Source organism: Caretta caretta, chromosome 2 (genome assembly GCF_965140235.1).
Source record: "Caretta caretta isolate rCarCar2 chromosome 2, rCarCar1.hap1, whole genome shotgun sequence".
NCBI lineage: Eukaryota > Metazoa > Chordata > Testudines > Cheloniidae > Caretta > Caretta caretta.
The window spans coordinates 154,596,245-154,616,940 of NC_134207.1; the positions used below are offsets into that span (position 1 = coordinate 154,596,245).

The following is a 20,696-nucleotide window of genomic DNA, read 5'->3' on the forward strand; positions in this document are numbered from 1 at the left end:
GACATAATTTGTAAAATATTTGTTGCAATTGTCTAACAGTGGCAATATTAAGGATCTAAATGATCGTGTTTCAATCATATAGTGTCACAGAAACCTCTGGATGGCAGCAGAGGCACTGGATTAGTGCTTAGATACCAACATGTTAAGCTTCTTAAAAATACCTCTGGCAAACTGCCTGCATGCTCAGGAAGACGTCACTGCATAGATTATATTTGGAATGTTATTTTTGCAACAGTAAGGGCTAGGAACATTTTAAAATTTATTATAGTAGCACCCAGAGATCTCAGTTGGGACTGGATAATGCACACAAGCAGAAAAGAGACAATTCCTGTTCTGAAAGGATGTTTTTCTGCAGAAATTGATGGCCTAAGCACTTGGCATGGAAAATTTCCAATTTATCATTGGTGAGTAGTTTTTTTAGCTGTAGTGTTAAGCTGTATCTACACTAGCAATGTAAATAACGTTTTAAAAAAGTAAATGTTTATCCGTTTGGCTCCACTGCTGCCCTAGCGTGCCTAGGGGCCGAGCTGCCGGCCTCCGGGACCCATGACGGGAGGGGCCAGGACCCATGTGGGGGGAGGGCAGGGATCCTGGGAGCGGAGTCCCGCAGCAGAGTTTAAATGTTAACTGGAATACCTTACCAATAAGACTGATGCTTATCAGTTAACCAGTTAACATTTTACATCTCTAATCTACACTACAAGCACTACAGCACAACAGCTGCAGTGCTTCAGCTACATTGCTATAGTGTAGACACTTAATACAGTGAAGGAAAGGGTTTTTCTGTCACATTAGTCGATCGCCCCCTTGAGAGGTGGTAGCTAGATTGACGGAAGAATTGACCTAGCATGTCTACACCAGGATTTAGGTCAGCTTAACTATGTCTCGCAGGGGTGTGAATTTTGCACACCCCCAAGTGTCATGGCTTGGCTGGCCTAAGTTTTAGGTGTAAACCAGACCTAAGACATATCTAGGAGCTACTGGAAGTGATAGTGGTGATTTGGTAGTTGGCACTCTTCCCTCTGAGTTGATATTGAGCCAATTCCCTAGAATGGTGCTATGAAGCATTCTGTTTCTTGAAGTGCCATGTTTTTGGATGAAACCTAAAAGTAAAGTCCTGGTCACTAGCCTGTTTCTTAAGAGCAGGGGTAGAATGTATGTATCCTGGCCAATCTCCAACTATAGTAATTACACTTTGCCCATGTAAATTAGTCCCTACAGTTTCAATTGCATAAAGAAGTTTTTCACTTCCCCTCTCTGAACTCTTGCATAGTGTTGCTGTTGCAGAGTGCTGTTGGAGCAGAAATGTTTCACTTCAGAGATGGCTGCAATTCAGTAGTGAGCAAAGTGATCTCCAGAGTTTCAGTATATCACTTCAAATTTGTAAATTATCTTGCTGATATCATGCTCGGTAAAATGGACATTGTTTATGAGGAAAGCTCCTCCTAGCTCAGTGTTGGATATATGTGAACTAGAAGATCAGTGAGGTGGAACTGGAAACGGGGATTGGTGGCTATCTTCAGAAAAGTGAAGTAGAAATAATATAAAATAGATTTTAAGATTATATTAAATATATTTATTACTCTCATTTATGTTTGCATTTTAGGAATTTTTATTTCCTTAATTTTGATTACATAATTTTTTTCATTTACAATTTACAAAACACTGTAAAAAGTTTCTTTCCAGATATTGGAACCATTTCATAATTGTAATAAAACAATTATGAAAGTGTGTGCTTTCCTTGGATATCTCCATTTTGGGGTTTGGAAGATGAAGGGCTGTTGCTACTATCTTATGCTTTGGTTTTAATCACGTACAAATGCACATTTTTGTCATCTTGCTTTAATATCTTTATAGTAATATTTTAAATTCAGGTGAGTTTAATTTTTGTTTTTGCCCTTGCTAAATTGCATAAACGTTAGGATTGCCCTGCTTTCTTCCTCCTACAAAAAAGGTGACCTCTTCATCCAGACTACAGCATATAGTACCACTATTGTACTGAACATTTGAGTTATATTTCTAGTTCTGTAACAATGTGTATACATACTGTCTCCTCTTTTATATTTATTGTATACTTTTAAAGAACTATGGTGTTATTGTATGGCTGCTTAAAAGAAACTAGGGAATGATCGGTATCGATGACTGTGGATATGTTGATCATTATTGACTCCTTCCTTTCTGATGATAGGCTTCTGTACTTAAAGCTCTGATTATGTTTAATTGTTTACACTAACATTCCCCCAAAATTTTAGAATGTATATGTTCTGTGTCTGCAGTGTCTGTGTCAGAAATCCATAGTCAGCACAACAATTTAGTTTTTATGTATAAAATTGAGTGATTGCTCATTAGTAACTTTAAGTTCTAGATAAAAAATAATTTAGAAATGGATATAGGGATAAAATTTCTATATTAAAAATATATCTACGTAAATGAATTAGTACTTTAAGTATTTTTGGTTAGCGAAATAGTAGTTCTGGTTTTGAGGTTTCTTTGTACTTTCAATTAATTTATTTCCTGGATTGTTTAAGAATTTTCAGAGACTTGTAAATAATGGAAGCTAACCTGTTGAAGTCATATCAGAACGGTTTCAAATTTCTATAACTTCTTTTCTTTCTTCATTTGCAATTTATGGCTTTGTTTTATTTTTTCAATTCAGTACAGAGATGATGGGGAATTCCGAACTGGCCCCAGAAGTGGATGTAAATTCTCTAAATCCTTTAATTTCACAAAATGCGGTAGACCAGCTTCTTAGCAAGTACATGTCGACACTTACTGTAAGTAGCAGTAAACTTCTGGACTCCTTCAAATAAAAATAAGACACGTTGTGTTTGTACCTAAATTCTTAAAATGCTGTTTCATCAGAGGAAAAACTTGTGACTTTTTCTTAAACTTTAATTGGGTGTAATGAATTTTGTGAACTTCATATACATGAGCATTTGGCTTTGAACAGTTAATCAAATGATTTCATGGCTACATTTCAATAAAACACAAAGGATTATTTATGCTGTATAGAAGTTATCAGCCATGAGACGTGGCCACTGTGGTGTTTTGTAATTTAACGACTCCTAAATTCACATAAATGGTTAGATTACATATAGAGGGCTGTCAATTAATTGCAGTTAATACATGCAATTAACACAAAACAAATTAATTAGATTTTAAAAAATAAGTGCAATTAATGACAGTTTTAATCACACTGTTAAACAATAATAGAATACAAATTTAAATTGGTATTCTAAATATTTTTGGATGTTTTTCTACATTTTCAAATATATTGATTTCAGTTACAACACAGAATACAAAGTGTAAAGTGCTCACTTTATATTATTATTTTTTATTATAAATATTAGCACTGTAGAAAAAGATGAAGAAAAGAAATAGTATTTTTCAGTTCCCCTCATACAAGTCCACTCAGTCCTACTTCTTGTTCAGCCAATCACTAAGACTAACAAGTTTGTTTAGATTTACGGGAGATAATGCTGCCCACTTCTTATTTACAATATCACCTGAAAGTGAGAACAGCCATTTGCATGGCACTGTTGTAGCTGGTGTTGCAAGGTATTAATGTGCCAGATATGCTAAACAGTCACATGCCCCTTCGTGCTTCAGCTTGTAGGCTCTAACGTATTATGGTTTTGAGTGAAGTTATGTTAAAAGAAAAAAATCTACATTTGTTGCACTTTCGTGATAAAGAGATTGCACTGCAATTACTTGTATGAGGTGAATGAAAAATACTATTTCTTTTGTTGATCTTTTTTACAGTGCAAATCTTTTGAAACGTGTTAGTGTTAGCTCTTATATATAATGTTCTATTTCTTTTTGAATTTTGGAGATCTCCCATCCAAATACTGGCCAAATTTGATTTGATTTAGTTGGAATCTTGTGAGATTGTAGTCTGAAGTTGTATTGATCTTTTTGTACATAATCCGTGTGAATCTCAATTTTGTATATGGCACCTCAATACTGCAGTGATTGTTGTAACAGTAGCCATGAGAGTGAGTGAAAACTGATTTTCCTTATTAGTTTAATTATGAAAAGGGATATTTGTCTAAAGGCCATGGTGGGTTTTTTTCCTATTCTGATCCCAAGTAATTTTGTCTTTGCTTTTTCCTGTTTCTTTTTAATCTAATTTTATTTATTGCAGTCCAACATCATTGGTTGGCTACGAAAAGCACTGGAGACAGATAAAAAAGACTGGATAAAAGAAACTGAGCCAGAAGCAGATCAAGATGGGTACTATCAGACTACACTCCCAGCTATTGTTTTTCAGGTATGAGTTAATTTAAAAAATTTCCCTGCTTGTTTTTTTTTTACACTAGAAAGTCAGGGTTTGTCAATTGTGGAAGAGTACGACTGACTGGCAAACTAGTAGGTTCATGACATCAGTGAGACGAAGAATGTGAAACCTGAATGAAAAGGGAAATTATTCTTATTCAGACAGTTTAAAACTGTTCATTTGGGCGTTTTTGTTAGCATTTCTATGCTAACACCTGTTTAACTAATAATCTGTTTATATTAGAGAAATTTGCACTGAAGTAACTACTCATATCTACTTCTTTTTAAACTCCTAATGTGGATTCTCTACACTGGGGAGGGCAAACTTTTTGGCCTGAGGGCCACATTTGGGAATGGGAATAAATTGTATTGCGGGCCATGAATACTCACAAAATTGGGTTGGGGTGTGGGAGGGGGCGAGGGCGAGGGCTCTGGTTGGGGGTGCAGGCTCTGGGGTAGGGCCAGAAATGAGGAGTTCAGGGTACAGGAGAGGGCTCCAGGCCGGGGGGGGAGTAGGGTGTGGGTGGGGTGGGGTAAGGGCTCTAGCTGGGGGGTGCGGATTCTGTGGTGGGGCTGGGGATGAGGAGTTTGGGGTGCAGGAGGTTGTTCTGGGCTGGGACTGAGGGGTCTAGAGGGCAGGAGGGGAATCATGGCTGGGGCAGGGGTTAAGGTGCAGGAAGAGGCTTAGAGGTGCAGGCTCTGGGCGGCGCTTACCTCAAACAGCTCCTGGAAGCAGTGGCCATGTCTCCACTCCAGTTCCTATGCGGAGGCATGGCCGGGTGGCTCTGCGCACTGCCCCGTCCACAGGCACCACCCTTGCAACTCCCATTGGTCGCAGTTCCCGGCCAATGGGAGCTGTGAGGGCGGCACTTGGGGTGGGGGCAGTGTGCAGAGTGGAGCCCCCTGGCTGCCCCTACACGTAGGAGCTGGAGTGGGGCCATGCCGCTGCTTCTGGGAGCTGCGTGGAGCAGCCCCTGACCCTGCTCCCTGGCTGGAGCGCTGGAGCAGGGCAAGCCCCAGACCCCGCTCCCCAGCAGAAGCTCAAGGGCTGGCTTAAAACGGCTGGCGGGCCAGATCCGGCCCACGGGCCATAGTTTGCCCACCCCTGCTCTACACTGATGCAAAACTACCCATGTAACTTACTTCAGGAAGCAACTGGAGTAATCATACTGGTACAGTGCATCAGTATTAGAAGTTTACACCAGGATAGCTACACCAATGCAAATTTCCTAATGTAGATAGGCCCTAAAACACTTGGGAGGAAAAGCGCTCTCTGAAGGATCCAAAAACCTCACCCTTTAAATGCTACTTCAGTTAAGAGCTCCCACCAATCCACATGTGAATCATCAAAGAAGTCCTTCAGCAAAAATAGGGAAGACAGGTCTTGATGTTCCTAAGATTAAAAAAGTAGAAACAACCTCCCTTTTGTGTGTGTGTGAGCCTTTCAAACATTCTTTATAAATCATAAAAAGTAGTCACAAACCCATTTTTTTTTAATTTTGCAGGTTATCTTTAAAAGTAGTTGGCAAATATCTTAAGGGAACAGATGAGTTTCTTTTCCCAGTCTCTCATATGTTCCCCACCTTGTCTCCATGACCTCATCTACACTAAGGTTTTCATCAAATTTATCCACACTTGTACTCGCACCAGTTCTGGTTATGGGTTCTGAACAAGGCTAGATGACAAATAGTTAAAATGCTGGTGACTGATCTACACTAGCACTACAACCATTAACCGCATCGGTGGAGCAGCTCCACTACTAATGGAACAATGAAAGTCTTTCAGAAACTTGCCAGCATAAAGGTAGCCTGTATATCCTCTCAAGTTCTCATTTATTTCCCTTCTCTTTTTCATCTGTATGTCTTCTCCCCATTCCCTTCCCACTCATCCCCCACAATTTTTAGAGCACCTTCAGCTTGTGCCCAGTTGTGAGCATTCTTCTGATACCAAGTTATCTCTTGCATATGCAGGAATAGGTAGAATCATAGAAGATTAGGGTTGGAAGAGACCTCAGGAGGTCATCTAGTCCAACCCCCTGTTCAAAGCAGGACCAACACCAACTAAATCATCCCAGCCGGAGCTCTGTCAAGCTGGGCCTTTAAAACCTCTAAGGATGGACATTCCACCACCTCCCTAGGTAACCCATTCCAGTGCTTCACCACCCTCCTAGTGAAATAGTGTTTCCTAATATCCAACCTAGACCTCCCCCACTGCAACTTGAAACCATTGCTTCTTGTTCTGTCATCTGCCACCACTGAGAACAGCCGAGCTCTATCCTCTTTGGAACCCCGCCTTCAGGTAGCTGAAGGCTGCTATCAAATCCCCCATCACTCTTCTGCAGACTAAATAACCTCAGCTCCCTCAGCCTCTCCTTGTAAGTCATGTGCCCCGGCCCCCTAATCATTTTTGTTGCCCTCCGCAAGACTCTATCCAAATTGTCCACATCCCTTCTGTAGTGGGGGGGACCAAAACTGGACGCAATACTCCAGGTATGGCCTCACCAGTGCAGAATAGAGGGGAATAATCACTTCCCTTGATCTGCTGGCAATGCTCCTACTAATACAGCCCAATATGCCACTGGCCTTCTTAGCAACGAGGGCACACTGCTGACTCATATCCAGCTTCTCGTCCACTGTAATCCCCAGGTCCTTTTCTGCAGAACTGCTGCTTAGCCAGTCGGTCCCCAGCCTATACCAGTGCATGGGATTCTTCCTTCCTAAGTGCAGGACTCTGCACTTGTCCTTGTTGAACCTCATCAGATTTCTTTTGGCCCAATCCTCCAATTTGTCTAGGTCACTCTGGACCCTATCCCTACCCTCCAGCATATCTACCTCTTCCTCCCAGTTTAGTGTCATCTGTGAACTTGCTGAGGGTGCAATTAATCCCATCATCCAGATCATTGATAAAGATGTTGACCAAAACCAGCCCCAGGACCAACCCCTGGGGCACTCCACTTGATACCAGTTGCCAACTAGACATTGAGCCGTTGATCACTACCCGTTGAGCCTGACAATCTAGCCAGCTTTCTATCCATTTTATAGTCCATTCATCCAATCCATACTTTTTTAACTTGCTGGCAAGAATACTGTGGGAAATGGTGCAGGAGGTGACTTAAAGACATTGGTCCACCATGAAGAGCAAATCAGCATTGATTTGGAGATGTGGGGATGCTTCCCCACATGGAAAATATCTGACTTCCTCTCAGTACCATTTAAAAAAATCAGACGTGGATGCCTGGCAAGAAGTTACCTATTAAATTCGTGGCAATTGCTATTTTGTGGATTAGCCAGGAGAGATTTAATTAAAAAAAAAAATGCAGGGGATTTCATCTCCAAATAGCAGTTTACATCTCCAAACAGCATTTTGTAGGGAATCCTGCCATGTTTGTGTCGCTATTCCAGCTATTGGTCTATCTTTATAACTAACCTATTTCTCATTTTAGATGTTTGAGCAGAATCTTCAGGTGGCTGCTCAGATAAGTGAAGATTTGAAAATGAAGGTACTGCTTCTCTGTCTTCAACAAATGAATTCATTCCTGACAAGGTAAAAAAAAAAAAAAAGTACTCCTGGAGTCTCTTAATCCTCCCTCTCTCTGTGTCCCATACTCCTACCTTTGCTTCCTTGTACATGCTTCCCTATTCCCTGGTCCCCGTTCTCTCCCAGATATGCTACCTTGTCCTTTTTCCACTGGACATGGTACCTTGCTGCCTTTTTTCCTTCTCCACTCCCCCTGGAAATTTTGTTCTTTTGGTGACTGGCAGCTCCAATCCCACTGGCGGTCAAGTTCTTGAGATCAGCTCCTGACTCTCTATCTTCTGCAATACAGCAATGGTTCCGAATAGAGGCAGCTAGGCAGGCACATCCTTCTTGTACTCAGCTGATTTTTAAAGTCTTGCCATGGAAATCCTAGAGACCTGTGGAATCAGGTGGAAACAGAGGAGATCCAATACTATGTGATCAACCAGCTTTCCACAAAACACCTGTAAATGTTCCTCAGGCTATCAGTAGGCATTTGGCTTAGGATTGTGTAGCTTTTCATGTATTTAATACCTCTTTGGGTTTTCTGCAGGTACAAAGAAGAAGCCCAATTATATAAAGAGGAGCACCTAAAAAATCGTCAGCATCCTCAGTGCTATGTTCAATATATGATTGCAGTAATCAACAACTGTCAGACCTTTAAGTAAGTTTGCACATTTATACGATATTGTAAAAAAATCCATATTTATTTATCTGAATTTATAATGCATATAAGAAACCTAGATTGAAGGCCCCTCTTGGAGAATCCCCTTCCAGCTGTTCCTTCTTTTTTATACGAAGGGGGCTTCAGCTCAAGTATCTCACCTGACAGCAGGGGGAAAAAGGCAGGTCCCAATCCATTTAAGGTGACACCAAAACTGGCCACTGAGCAAAAGCAGCTCAGGCTAATCAAGCTGTCCACCACTCAAAATAAAACCACCAACTAAGACATTGCAGAGTTTTGGAAAGAAAAATAACTTTTTTTTTTTTTTTTTTGCCTCTCTGAGCCATGGCATGAGAATTTAAAGAAATCTTTATCAAATTGCTTTAGCCCATGGCTTCTGCCATGGGCACTCTAGCCGTTTTGCCTTATGCTTGATCTGTCATAACTCATCTGTAAACCACTGTGACCTGTGTAGGCAAAGCTGGAGAAAAGGGTCTGTAGAGACCACTGTAATGATTGAGGATAAATTATTATTATAAAATCTTACCAAATGCTTGATAGGTTGATCTGGAAGAGGACCAATATAATCTCTCATGATCTTTTGGTAGTACTGTGGATTCATTACATTTTGAAGACAATCAAATCATATCCCTTGTTCTGACAGGATAAGAGTGCCCCAATCTCAAAATGTAGAAGATAATGGTTCATGAGGAGGACCTAATTTCCAACTTTCTAACCTCCAGTTTTGGCCCAAATATTATATAAAAAGTGTGATCAACTATGTGAATGGAGCCCGTAACCATCTTTAGTGGGCCTGTGGTGGTCAGTGCCATGAAAACCTGAGATGATTCTAAGAATTCTTGATGGATTTTTTCAGTCAATGAGCACTATCAGCTTCGTTTCTTCCAAGATTGCTATAGTGAAGAATTTTATTAGATCACACAGGGATTTTGAAATACAAGAGGGAAGTTACAACTTAACTCCAGCCTGGGACTTGCATCAACAATTAAAGATGACTATCCTTTGTTCAGTTCAGTTTTGGGGTAGGAGACCTTCAACTTTTCAAGAGTGGATGCAAAAAGAATTATGTTCCCTCTCTATCAATCCCCCTTTTGTTCATGCTGTACTAAATACCAGCCCAGTACCAACTGTTCCCAAATCAGTCCAGCTATAATGAAATTTCGGTAATATACACAGAAGAGGAGCCCTCCTCTTTAATTAAATCATGAAGAGTTGACGTTTTAACGACCAATCTTGCATTTAACAGCATACTTCTAAGACTGGAATCTCTTCTGACATCCCAGCTTCTTGAGAACTGACTCTAGGCCAAAATAATGCAAAAGAGATTGAATATCTAAACGTTGGTGCCAATACCATGTTTTTTCTTGCCTGGTATCCCACCTGCCCATTACTTCAGAGATCAAGGGACTCAAACCCTCACATCCATTCCTTTGGCCCTCCAGACCTCTATATCTGTAGAAAAGTAGTCACACATGCACAGTGGCACCCTAAGGTAGTCATTAAAGGGACATAGCCGGGTGCTGGAATAAAGACCTAGAGGGCAGGCTTCAAAGGCCATTCATCCTCCCAAACCAACACCACCCAATGTGTAATTCATTCATACACATGCACTCACAAACACAATTTAATAACAGTGTACTAGTATGTACATGTCAGACTGGATGCTGAAAAATTTTCTTGTTTATCGCAGAGAATCTATAATCAGTTTGAAAAGGAAATATTTGAAAAATGAAATGGAAGAGGGAATGTCAAGCAGCCATGCAAACATGGATGTAATTTTAGACACCATTGCCAAGGAAGGATGCTCTAGCCTGCTAGATGAAGTCTTCATGGATTTAGAGGTTGGAACTTTTTTTCCTCCAAAAAGAGCCTTTTTTATTATGAAATTCAGGAATAAGGACGTTAATTAAGAAGCTATCTTGGCTGCTAGTGAGGTCGTTTTTGTATTGCATAATGGCAATATGTCAACAAACTTACTAGTGCAGGGCAATAATATATGTAGTATGTTGTGTAAAAATAGACTTGCGTACACTTCACACCAATGATTTGAGTAGGCAGTGTGTGTCTAGCATATACTAAGTATATTGTGCTGACGTAACATTTGAGTATCCAAAGTTGTAGGGAAAATAAAGGCTAATATATTGCATTATTTGGGAAATAACTTAAGATCATGTAATGAGAGTGTATCAAGCACATGTTGAAAGGGGAAGAGTTAAGGTTGTGCCTGCAACCTTAACAGTGGCATTTCCTAACTTTTTGGTTCTGAAACATGCAACTTTAACATGGTTTCTTGTATGGCATTTCCCTTGGAACGTGGTGGGTTTTTTAAAGAAAAAAGTGGGGGAGAATAAAAAGGAGTCGACTCCTCTAGGGCTTAGTAGCTCTGCTGCTTTGCAACAAACTAGCAATAGCACTTTTGAATTCCATATTCTGTAAGTGTTTGACCACAAGCCATATCCATGCACTATGGAAGGTTCACAGAAAACTTTTTTCTTATGAACCTTAGGAGCTGCTCAGCTCCAGTTACTTATTTATCAAGAAGTATATGGGAATTAGGAACAAAATCCTTCCATTAGAATTCCCCAGACATGCCCCTTGCCCCGACTTCTTAACTCCTTGTGCAGACGCTCACATTGTTCATATGAGATATAAAATTCAATATTTTATAAAGAATATTCTTAGAGAGGGAAATGAGGAATTAAGACTTAAGAGGCAAATAAAGTAAGTGGGGAGAGGTAATGGGGAGACACAGACATTTAGGCCACCAGTTTTGGTGTGGACTTGTGGAGTTCTGGGGGAAGTAGCCAGTCAGAGGAGGAATTTGTGGTAGCCGATCATAGCTCATTCAGGAGAGGACAGATAATATTTCAGTATAAGAACAATTACAACTGTTACGTAAGTACCTTTTATCTTGGGCTAATAAACGTTTTGTTCTTTTCACCTCTGAGTTTATTTAGGACAGGATAAAATTGTTACCTTATCCATAGTAAACACCCTTAAACTGTCAATGAACTAACACAAAGCAAATACTAGAGTCAATAGTTGGCTGCTTACTTTAGTTTTTGTATGCTAATATGACAATACTGTCCTTTTTTTACTACCAGTCAGATCTATTTGTATATGTAGTTACTTGTTTCATATGAAAGACTTACAAATGGGTCTACATTTGTGGAATCAACTTTACCTGTTGTTTTGAACTTCATTTTAAGATCTGTTGGAAATGAGGGGATAGGCACCGTTCAGAAATTGTTCTGATTAGTTTTCATTGTTTTTTCAGCCACATCTCAATGAGCTGATGACAAAGAAGTGGCTGACTGGATCCAATGCTGTGGACACCATCTGTGTCACTGTAGAGGATTATTTCAATGATTTTGCAAGAATAAAAAAACCCTATAAAAAGGTATTTTGCCTAACATAATTCTCAGGTAATATGCTCTATCAAGTTGGATTAATTTATTGAACATTTTATTAATTCAGAAAATTCAGAAAAATTCAGAAAAAAATAACATTGCTTATTCGTAAAAAACAAATCTATCACAAAAAAATCCTAATTTTCTCATGTCTACTTTGTTCACTCAGAGTCCTATTAACTCTTCCTAAGGAAGATTAAGACTAAAGGATTTAGCCCATAAAGTTCACAGGAGTTTAGAATAGCAGTATTTCACTAGATTGCGATCCTCGCGCCTGTTTATATCGATCGATAGATTGATTTTTGGTCTCAATGCTATCGCTGCACTTCTGCAATACATTCTTGGAATTGCATGTTCTGTAAATTTCAGAACCAATATAAAGCAATCAGCCTACTTGAGGGCATAAACCTCAAGCTAAAAGTAGAATTGTTAGAGGCATAATGTCCCAACTCAGCTCCTTTTTTTTCTGTCTGCCAATGGATCTTTGAACTGCTGCTGTACTGTAGATTAAACCTACTTTTTATTTTTTATTTTTTAATATATTGTGCTTGGGCATTTCCCTTTAATCAGTTTAATTTTAATTCAGTTTTGTGTAGTTAAAATAATTTTTACAAGGTTTTCCTCCCAGCTTTCTAAATTATCAACATAAAATGGCTGAAGCTGACATGGGTTTAGGAAAGTTCGCTGAACATAAAATCTGATGCATTCTCTAATAATTTGGAATGATTGGAATAAGGACCTTCTTTCAAATTACATGTAGCTAAACCTCCCTTACTTTTCAGGCTCAAAAGACTAGAAGAGACTGGTCAGAGTCCTTCTGAAAAAGGACTTTTAGCCCTAGTGAAGACAATTTTGACATCTTCTCCTTCCATATTTATAGGTTTGGAGGTCTAACACTTCTCATAGAACCACTTCTTAAATAAAAAAAAAATCAGAAGAAAAAGACAAGTCATTCCTGGAATTAGTCCTAATCCAGGGATCAGCTTACTTTACAAGGATATTTCTGTGACCTTGAACCAAAAACGTTTAGCACAGAGAAGACCTCTGTCTACTTCAGAGCTTAGTATTGGCTTTTCAACACACAGTCTGTACCACCATCTCATTGTAAGGGATTTGGGCCAACACAGCTTTTGACAACCAGCAGACCCTTACTTTTATCTGCTCCCTCAGCACCACCATCTGCCTTTTCATCACTGAAGACGCAGTGTAGTTTACCTCCTTGTCACCGATAGCCTGGAGGACACTGAGTTTATCAGTGTGTGGGAACCTTTGGTAAATGTTTAGGAGAGAACAAGAAAGGTCTGTATCAAGCTTCCTCTTAAGTCTTTCAGTCATCATTTATCTACACCATTTCTTGGGAGCTTCTGAGCTCCTAAACAGTCCAGATCCATCACCAAAAGCAATCGTATCTCTAATGCCTCAACCTTACCGGTATCTGGCCCCTTCCTTCAGCACAGGAGATCTGATTCTTATCTCTGCTACTCCGATGTAAATTTAGAGCAACTCTGTGCAACTCAGTAGCATTTTACTTTGGATTTACATGTGTGTGTCTAAAACCAGATTTTGACCCAAAGACTCTGCAGCTGTTCATAAAGTTCCCCACCAGCAAAAGCAGCTTTTTGAAACTTACAAGAACCTTTCACTGCTGCTGCAGGCACTTGTGAGGGACAGCTACCTTTGGGCCAGTTGTGAGTGCAGAAGTACATTTTTAAAGCCTGATTATACCTCTCTCCAGAAGTGACAGGTAGTTTTTTAAATTAACTGGTACAACTCTAATATTTTTCTTCCTCAGAAAATGACTGTTGAGGCCCATCGTAGAGTGGTTATGGAGTACATCAAGGCTATCATGTTAAAACGTATATCTTTCAAGAATGCAGAAGAGAGAAAAGAAGGTGCAGAAAGAATGATCAAAGAAGCAGACCAGTTCAGGTTTCTGTTTAAAAAATTAGCAGCTGTAAGTATTTGTACTCTCCAATTTTGCTGTTAATCTGATAGTTAACAAAGGATCAGATATGTAAATTTGACTTTTCCTAAAGATGTATAGATATTTAATTCTGGGGTAAAACATTGTATGCAAGATGTTCAAACTTGTTAATTGGTCTGAAGAGACTTTTCTGTTTTCTGTTTTAAGTTTTCTGGGGCATTATTGCATCCTTTCTGGAATTCTGAGTATGAATTTAGGCTGTAATGTTGGACTCCTGAATTCAGTTGTGCAGAAGTTTAATATACAAGATGGCTGCAGTATTATGTGTTATTGGACAATTTCTAGTGGTGAAAAATACAAGCTTTCAAGCTTACACAGAACTCTTCTTCAGGTCTGGGAAAGGTACTCAGAGTGTCACAGCTAAAGACAAGATGGGACAGATGAGTTAACACATGATGCAAGAGACCATTCAACGTGAAGTAGGCAGTTAATACCTATACAGTCATAGGACAAAGAAGAATTAGTGGGTTACAGATTATTGTAATGAGCCATAAATCCAGTGTCTTTATTAAGTCCCTAAGTTTTGGTATCTAGCAGTTATGAATTTCAGATCCCAAACTCATCTTTTGGACATTTTTGTGCCAGTTTCCTTTGAGGACGAGGACTGAGAGGTCAGATATGGAGTGATTGTTTTGTGAAAAGTGTTTACGAAAGGGTGATAAGGTGTTTCTGTCAATCACTTTTCTGAGCCACATTTGAGAGCCTCCTGATTGTCTGGTTTCACTCATGTAGTTGTAATTAGGGCATTTAGTGGATTTATGGCTCATTACAAGTGTAGCCCACTAACCCTACTTTGTCCTGTGATGAGCAGTTAACACCTTGAATGGTCTCTTGCAACATGTTAACTCTTTATCTGTTCCACATTGTATTTAGCTGTGACACTCTGAGGCCAGGTCTACACTACAGACTATATGAATATAACTACGTCCCTCGGCAGTGTGAAAAATCCACACCCCGAGCGATGTAGTTATATCGACCTAAGGAAGACAGAGAGATGTTGACAGGAGAGTTCCTCCCATTAACATAGCTACCACCTCTTGGGGAGGTGGATTAACTACACTGACAGAAGAAGCTCTCCCATTGGCATAGTAGTATCTTCACTAAAGTGCTGCCGTGGCGCATCTGCACCGGTGCAGCTGCGCTGCTGTAGCGCTGTACATAAAGACAAACCCTGAGTACCTTTCCCAGACCTGAAGAAGAGCTCTGTGTAAGCTCAAAAACTTGTCTTTCACCAACAGAAGTTGGTCCAATAAAAGATATTCTCTGACCCACCTTGTCTCTAATATCCTGGAACCAACACGGCTTCAACAACACTGCAAACAGAAGCTTGACAGACAATTTCAGGCACTTTGCATGTCAGTGCTGCAAGATGTATTCAGCTATGGAATAATCTTTGAATGCAAGTGGTAAAATACTTAGGACATTTTAAAACAATACTAGACCAAATATTAGAAGTGTACTGTAGGAATCAATCCTGCATCAACACAGAGATGAACTAGATGACCTCTAATAGGCTTTTTCCATCTCTAACTTCTGTAATACACATGGGAGTGACCCTGAACAATTATTTTGAGAAGTATCCTGCTGATGACTGAGCTTTGGAAGATGAGAATCCAAGTGCCTAAATAGCATACAGAGTAAAAATTAGCTCCTTGAAAAAAAATGGGGTTCTTGTCAGAGATGAGCCTAGAGGAGCCAACAGAACTGTATTACAGTAGAACCTCAGAGTTACGAACACCTCAGGAATGGAGGTTGTTCGTAACTGAAATGTTCACAACTCTGAACAAAACGTTATGGTTTGTCTTTCAAAAGTTTACAACTGAACATTGACTTAATACAGCTTTGAAACTTTACTATGCAAAACAAAAATGCTTTCTCTTTATTTTTTTTTTAAAAAAAGAGTACTTGTGGCACCTTAGAGACTAACCAATTTATCTGAGCATAAGCTTTCATGAGCTACAGCTCACTTCATCGGATGCAGTCATCGGTTGCATCCGATGAAGTGAGCTGTAGCTCACGAAAGCTTATGCTCAAATAAATTGGTTAGTCTCTAAGGTGCCACAAGTACTCCTTTTCTTTTTGCGAATACAGACTAACACGGCTGTTACTCTGAAACCTTTATTTTTTTAGAAGTTTACATTTAACACAGTACTGTATGTATTTGCTTTGTGTGTGTCTGTGTCTGTGTCTGCTGCTGCCTGATTGCATAATTCCAGTTCCAAATGAGGTGTGTGGTTGACTGGTCAATTTGTAACTCTGGTGTTCTTAAGTCTGAGGTTCTACTGTACTTGAAACTGCAGGCCATTCTCTTCAGAGCCATGAATCACTAATATGTGGTGGTGGTCTGTCCTAAAGCAGACAAAAAAGTGTTAATTCCTGAATTTAAGGGGGAAAGAAAAGAACATTGGTCTATGAAAGAGTATCCAGCTGAAACTAAATAAATGTTTAGACACTCAGATAACCAGGTGATGGACATGGTACAGATTAGATTAGGCAAACAATATTGATCAAGAAAAACTAAAGTAGCTTGGTCCAAACATATTGGGAAAATTGGAGACCGAGAATGAGGAAAATATCATCTGTTAAGTGGCCTTTTTTTCCTTCCAATTTTACTAATAATTTATCTGAAATTTCAGCTGAAGTTCTGAAAATAAATAATGCAGTTAGTGTCTGTAACAAAATATTGAGAGTAAAGGTTAAAGAATTTTGTTGCTTATGTTTTTTGTTGTTCAATTTATAGGGATCTGAAGAGGACACTGAAGGGCTTTGTGACATCATTGTAGCCATTGCAGAAGTTATCAAGCTGACTGATCCTTCATTGCTTTATCTGGAAGTCTCAACTTTAGTTAGTAAATACCCAGACATCAGGTAATACCATTCATACTGTTTCTTAGCTTTGAGTTTTAACAGTATTGATTCTTTAAGATTAGTTCTAGGCTAAAGAGTAGTCCTGTGCGGGCTATGTATATCCTTTTATTGTTTTTTCTATTGTATGGTTTAATAACCTTCTTGTGAGATCGATACAATAAAATGCTAATATTTTAACACACATATGCTAGAGTGGTGTGGGTGGATATGTACTCTGACATATCAAAGGAAATATTTTGGGAATATAGAATAAATTTATATTACACAGCATTCATCTCATAGTTTCAAAGTGGGAGGAGAGAATTCTTGACAAAGAAACTGAGAAGTTGACCTGTGAGCACAATATTTGAATGTCTGGAAGCCTTGCTAAGCAAAGGTACTGTGGCACTGAGTCAAAAGATAGAAAATTTGTGATGTAACACATTTTGTCAAGTGCTTAATTACCTGTACAAAGGTTTGTACTGACATTTCTGGTTTGTACCTTTGTTTGGCAGGGATGACCACATTGCGGCTTTGCTGACAGTAAGAGGAGATGCCAGCAGGGACATGAAACAGACCATCATTGAAACTCTGGACCAAGGTTCAAGCCAACCAAATCCTAACTATGTGCCAATTTTTAAAGAAATTACAGTTCCTACACTAAGTGTGCCAAAACTTCTTAAGTAACTGACAAGCTAGAGTTCATGTGTCATTTTTGGTATGGGATCAACATATTTGAAATATTCAAAGGCAAATTTGGCAATACCACTTTAAAGGACACTTAATATGATGCTGTTACTTATTGGGTATGAGTTTTTAAAAACTTTTGGTGCGGACAGTTGCAATGAAAATTCTGGAAACAACCAGCTGTAGAAATCACTAGCATGGCTGCTTGAAGAATGAAACTTTCTGATGGCCAGAATGCTGTGTACTGACCACTTACACATTACAGCCATAGGCACCATCAGCAAATATATTTTCTCACAATTACTTAACCTCCTACTTTATGTATGTATTTACTCTGATGTAAAATTGTTTCAGAAAACAATTATGAAATTCACAAATGTTTGTCTAATAAAATGACTGAAATTTCTAGTATATAATTTGGTTCTAAGATTAATAAATGAAAGAATTTGATACTTGAGGTACAATTTTTCATCCATTTGACTTTCACTTTGTGTGTATTAAGCACTGCCAAATGCCAATTAAATAAAATGTTACAGCTTAAACACTGTATTATTTGCACCTGTATAGATTCACTTTCTCATAACTGTGAAGGTTTAAGTAGAGCAATTTACATCATTATTTTGTTTTGTTATAATCTAGTAGAGAATCACCCTTGGTAGTTTCTGTAGGTCAAATTTACTGCACACACCAGAAACTCATTGCGTATTTCCCCCCATGATGCTCTGTGTACCATTCTCCCATTCCCTGTATTTCAGGAATTCCCTTAATTCCCCCACCCTTTCTGGGTACCCATTTCCCCCATAGCTAGGGCTCTGTGTGCGCCTCCATTTCTCCCTCCATCACATGCCACGGTCCCTCCACCATCCGGGATTGTGTGCCCCCTGTTCTTTCTTCCTCTGATATTACTGTTGCCTATTCTTTCCTTCCTCCTCCCATTGTAAACCCAGCACTGGCTGCAGCCGCTGAAAGAAACAGCAGAGGTTAAAACACAGAACTGCTGGAATCTCAGGCAGCAGTTAAACAGGTAATTAAGGAGGATGCTGACAATCGGGAAAGGCCAGCCTGCCTCCCATGTGGAGTGTCAACGCCACATCAACCAACTGCAAGACCTGCTACAGTTAGCACAGGGGTTAATGAAGGAAATTTATACTAACCCCCTGGCTGCCGTAACTATGGATTGGTGTGAGGAACATCCACCAGAACATTGGTGTGGGAAAAAGCAGCTCCCCTCTGCACCTCCAAGCTGGGAGGAGATGGAAGCTACACAGAAAGGATGCCTGTTGGCTCCTGTGGTGACCACAGTTACCCAATTTGAAAACATTGGGCAATCCCCCAAGTAAAACAGGAAAGTAAAGCTCTTACACCAGAGCAGGCTAGAGCCATAGGAAAGCACATGAGCCCTTGTAACCAAGATACAGTGCTTAACTGGCTAGCCAAATTATCTGTTACACTACATTTGACTCAAGATGATGTAATATGTATACTAAGGGAATGTATGTCTAATGATGATTTCGCAGCTCTTCCTTATAATGTATAATTGATGCAAATAATGAACCATCTACTATTTATTCATGTGTATTTCGATTGTTTTACCCACATGATAATGTAATGGGCAAGGCATATTCAGAAAAGCAGAGTGTTGATGAAAGGCCAGAAAAATAATTTCTGAGGAAAAAATTGTTATCCGGTTAGCTAGACTAGGGGTGAACCCAGGGCTGGAGTAACCACTAGGCGAACTAGATGGCTGCCTAGGGTGCCAAGATTTGGGGGTGACAAAAAGCGGTGCCCCCAAATTTTTTTTTATACTATTGCTCAGGGGCAAGTACCTGTCAGTCTCCAGCGTTTGGTTCGCGCCAGGGCCAGCAGCCTCTTCGCCTTGAAGTCTCCCCCACTTACCCAGGGGCCATCCTCTCAGCCTCCCTGGCTGCGGCTGCCCGGGAGCCAGGAGGACGCGAGTAGGGGGCGCTGCCACAGAGACGCAAGGGGACAGGCTCGGCTGGGGCCCCGCACCTGCCGACCAAGAGCAGCAGGAACTAGGCGCCGCTCGGCAGGAGCCCAGGGCGGCCCGAGCCCAGGGCAGCAGCAGCAGGGGCAGGCAGGGAGCATAGGTGCCCTGGGCTCGGGCGGCCCGGCTCCCCCTGAGTGGTGCCCGGTTCCTGCTGCTCTTGGCGGGCAGGTGTGGGGCCTCACCTGAGCCCGACCCTTGTGTCTCCTCCACGGTGGCGCCGGGCGGCAGTGGCTGGGGAGCCTGAAAGGAGGAGTGGCCCCCGGGCAAGTGGGAGAGACTCCGAGGTGAAGAGGCGGCTGGCTCTGGCGTGGCCCAAGCACTGGAGACTGACAGGTACCTGCCCCTGCCCCATCCCGGCACCGCCTGCCGCCCAGCCCAGTGAGTGTTACTTGCCCCACCAGCCTCAGTGCCCTGCCCCATACTGTCAGCCACCACTGTCAGCTCACTGTGACACCAGCACCCCTTGGCAAAGGGCCCCCTGATCTTCATAAACAGCTGTCACCGCAGGCCTGACAAACTCACTGCACCCTACGTGTGTCTTACAGGCACTTACCCACAAAGAGGAACGTGGAAGGGATTTACACAAGGCTGCTAACTTGTCAAGAGTGAGAATCATTGTGAGATGGATGCAGGGGTAATACTGAAGGAATAATGTATTTACCTTAAAAGTATGCTTTACAGACTTGGAGTAGAAATTAGTCACCAAGGGATAATGGCCCTTTGGGGCAAGGGGGGTTTGTCACCCTGCCTAATCTGGCTGGTGATGCAATGCAAGGCTCAATTGTTTAGCTTTACGCAATAATAAGACTTTGAATGGGACACCAACAGAGGCAATGGCAAACAACCGAAATGCCTAAAAGGCAAAAAAAAAAAAAAAAGTTACGACAGCCCTTAACCGTTCTGACAGGCTGTATATAATGCTCAGTTCACTAGTTTTCGGAGGTTGTCGGCGTGGGGGGGGGGCCGCAAGGTGGAAGTTTCGGCTAGGGCGCAAAATACCCTTGCACCGGCCCTGAAACCGAAATGGGGTAATCACGTAGGATACAGTTAAGAGACCTTTAGGTGCAGGGATCAGCGCCTCGGATACAGCAGAGGCCAGCCTGGGGCCTGTTTCCAACCGCCAGTGGCCGGCTCGGGCGGGACGAGGGAGTCATCGCACCGCCAGCTTCACCGGGCGGCCCCTCAGCACCCCCCGGCGCGCGCTCTGGAGGGCGCCATTCCCCCGCCCCCTTCGTTCCAGGGGACAGCGGACCCGACCCCCCCAAGAGTGCGCGAGCGGGCTGG

At 41.0% G+C, this 20,696-nt stretch overlaps 1 protein-coding gene across 3 annotated transcripts in view; it reads left to right on the forward strand.

Annotated features, from left to right (window-relative positions):
- EXOC3 (exocyst complex component 3) overlaps positions 1 to 17,951 on the forward strand; it is a 36,328-nt gene extending 18,377 nt beyond the window's left edge. For 2 of the 3 annotated variants that reach the window (XM_048839435.2, XM_048839438.2), the window contains exons 5-13: positions 2,657 to 2,774; positions 4,145 to 4,270; positions 7,718 to 7,818; positions 8,345 to 8,455; positions 10,167 to 10,317; positions 11,754 to 11,876; positions 13,679 to 13,840; positions 16,611 to 16,738; positions 17,233 to 17,951. In XM_048839435.2, coding sequence (XP_048695392.1) covers positions 2,657 to 2,774; positions 4,145 to 4,270; positions 7,718 to 7,818; positions 8,345 to 8,455; positions 10,167 to 10,317; positions 11,754 to 11,876; positions 13,679 to 13,840; positions 16,611 to 16,738; positions 17,233 to 17,404 — 1,192 coding nt within the window. In that variant the 3' untranslated portion in view covers positions 17,405 to 17,951. Of the gene's footprint in view, positions 1 to 2,656; positions 2,775 to 4,144; positions 4,271 to 7,717; positions 7,819 to 8,344; positions 8,456 to 10,166; positions 10,318 to 11,753; positions 11,877 to 13,678; positions 13,841 to 16,610; positions 16,739 to 17,006; positions 17,115 to 17,232 lie in introns of all 3 variants that reach the window. The other variant, XM_048839437.2, reaches the window with a different exon arrangement.
- The last annotated feature ends 2,745 nt before the right edge of the window (positions 17,952 to 20,696 follow it).